This window comes from Cupressus sempervirens, chromosome 4 (assembly GCF_028749045.1).
Source record: "Cupressus sempervirens isolate cs-2001-9-10 chromosome 4, ASM2874904v1, whole genome shotgun sequence".
Classification (NCBI taxonomy): Eukaryota; Viridiplantae; Streptophyta; class Pinopsida; order Cupressales; family Cupressaceae; genus Cupressus; species Cupressus sempervirens.
This window is the reverse complement of record NC_143121.1, coordinates 856,384,397-856,386,834: the sequence shown is the minus strand read 5'-3', so window position 1 is coordinate 856,386,834 and position 2,438 is coordinate 856,384,397. Positions and strand designations below refer to the sequence as shown.

The window sequence follows — 2,438 nt, the reverse complement described above, 5'->3', positions numbered from 1 at the left end:
TTAAAATGAAATGTAATACTTTTTATTTGTTAAACGAGGGAATATACAGGTAGGATAAGTAAACGGCCAGTGAGATCAAGTTATGATTGGTGGGTGCATTCACGAGGAAGGCCATTGGGAAACCTTTCCTTGTTTGAACAATAATCATAAGTCATATATCTTCTCCGCACCATCTTAAGTTGTTTCCACTGATGAGCACTTATTGTTTCTCGACTCCACGATGCATTTGTGTTACAAGGCTTGCCATTGATGCATGCCTCTGCACTATAACTGCTGAATAATGCAACGAAGGGAGCTTTGCTGTAATCCACCTTCGCTTTACCACCATCAGTTGCCCACCCAGATCCGTCCCACAAACTCCCAATTACTCTCATCGCTTGAGATGTCGGATATGGTACGCCCATTTTCTCCATGTTCTCAAACACTCTTACCGGAGTTCCATCCACAGAAAATCTGCGCGACATAGATTATATATGAGTAGCCTTATAATCATTCATCTTATTTGAGAACAACAAACAAAATACAACGTCTAATATTGAATCGCATGCAATCGCATGGTGTGGAGCTACGTGTATTTTTACGTACAGAATCTGATGTGAATTCCATAGAAAAGAGTAGGTGTGAAAATCCTGGGAGGGATCAAACCACAGGTTGAATCTCACTTCCCGATTGCCTTGGCCTTGTACGAACACGTTTGTTTGCATAACATATTGCTCTCCGGGCAGACGCCCAAGGAACTCAATGTCTAGTTCGTCATGATTTGATCCTTGAGAAGAAAGCTGTAATAATTTATAAAAATTAGGAAAATTTATCAATTTAAAAAATGGAATCTAATGAGTAAAAGGGAACTCACGTAGAATGCAGTTACAGTGCCTGCAGAATCTCCCGGTACCAACTTAATTTTCATATCGATTTGTCCAAACAGAATTTCTTTCTTTGATTGAAATCCAGAGCCTGTAAATTACGTACATCAACGAAGGAGTAGTACTATAAAAAAAGGGCAATTATTTGAGTCATTATAAAAGAAAGAGAGATTCACACCTGAGTTTCTGTCAAGACTAAGCTGCAATTGGTGGCCATTATCAAGTACCTTAGTATGATAGGCACCGAATGTAATATCAAAGTCTGAGTAAAAATCAGCAGAAACAATGGTGGAAAAGACAGCTGATAGCAGCAGCAGACGTATAAAGAGTAGGGCCATGGAGATGGCAAATCCTAGACCTAGCATGGACAAAAGTATGATTGAACAGAATGTGTTCGATTATTTTTGGGGTGCAGATTTAACATTTTTGATGCTGCTCTTTATATGTTCTTAGATATCATTTTGTTGTTTGAGTGTTTTTCTCGCATCTTCCATCATGAAATGTGTATGAAGTTGAGCTGTTTCAGACTATGTATATATGTTTGTTCCCCACACGTTCCTCTTTTCTCTATATATATTGCAATCCTTGGCTGCCCAGATGTGTGTTAGGCACGGGGTGTTCTAGGATAGCACCTAACCTTGAATTAGGGCCCCATTTGAGGAAGATATGTTATGTATGACATAAAAGCCATTATCCTAGCACTAAATTCACCTTAATTAACAATTGTTATTGCAGCTTTAAAATTTATAGCTTTTAAATGAATTAATAAAACATATTGAAATTAATTGGATGAGGCCAAACAATTCATAGGTCTTTATGTATTATATAATTATTTCTTCCATAATGTTAATTGTAAAATATCTAAAGAGGTGTGGGATTAGTTGTAATGGTAAGGTAAATCAATTTAAGGTCTTATAGCTTAAAGTCAATCTCGTTTTTATTGTACCAGATATATTTCCTACTATTCAACATCTCCTACCATGATTTAAATTGATTTTGTCATAGTTGAAAGGATGTGGTTATGCCAAAGATAATAATAAGTGTATATTCTTGAAAGTATATAATCTTAGAGGTCGTTTTCAAGTGTTTGCCTCTACTTTCTACACTATTGTTGATGGTTTGGAAGTTCATAAGTTACCTTCCTCTAAGGAGTTTTGTGAACAATTGACTATAAAGCTTCTAGAAATGAAAATTATAAGAAGGAAAGACTAAAGTGTACTTTCTACAAGGAACCTAAGCATATTGAATAAGTTGGTATAAGAAGAATAGACCCACATGTAGATTTCCAAAGAAATAAGGACAAACATTTGTACTTTTTTAAAAGAACAAGAATCACAAATTGAAGCAATCCATCAAGGAGCATCACATTTCTTCTTCACCAACCAAACTTGAGGATACTTCTCCTAGATATAAAGGGAAGGTTCATGTCTTGATCATTATTCATGCACCTGAGGATGTTGGGTGGATCATTCATTTAAGATATTTTAGTTCAAATCACTCATTCATGTGATTCCTTAATTCTAGATTCTCTTAGAGCATTGTTTCAGGATAAAATCCTTATTACAAACATTCAAT

The 2,438-nt window shown here is 35.7% G+C and overlaps 1 protein-coding gene across 1 annotated transcript; it reads right to left on the bottom strand.

Moving 5' to 3' along the window:
• Window positions 1-1,282, bottom strand: LOC149564093 (xyloglucan endotransglucosylase protein 1-like). Its single transcript, XM_089824106.1, has 4 exons — window positions 1,042-1,282; window positions 854-954; window positions 586-779; window positions 1-453 (listed from the first exon to the last, which is right to left on the bottom strand). Exons 1-4 carry the CDS (start codon window positions 1,226-1,228, stop codon window positions 81-83), a joined length of 855 nt encoding a protein of 284 aa, XP_089680232.1. The 5' UTR covers window positions 1,229-1,282; the 3' UTR covers window positions 1-80.
• Window positions 1,283-2,438: the final 1,156 nt, after the last annotated feature.

What these genes read in the sequence shown, in the direction of transcription:
- LOC149564093 (XM_089824106.1), bottom strand. Translation starts at nt 1,228, where the DNA reads ATGCTAGGTCTAGGATTTGCCATCTCCATGGCCCTACTCTTTATACGT. An exon ending in GCACTGTAACTGCATTCTAC is followed by an intron (nt 780 to 853) that starts GTGAGTTCCCTT and finishes AAATTATTACAG; the next exon opens with CTTTCTTCTCAAGGATCAAA. An exon ending in TGGAATTCACATCAGATTCT is followed by an intron (nt 454 to 585) that starts GTACGTAAAAAT and finishes TATGTCGCGCAG; the next exon opens with ATTTTCTGTGGATGGAACTC.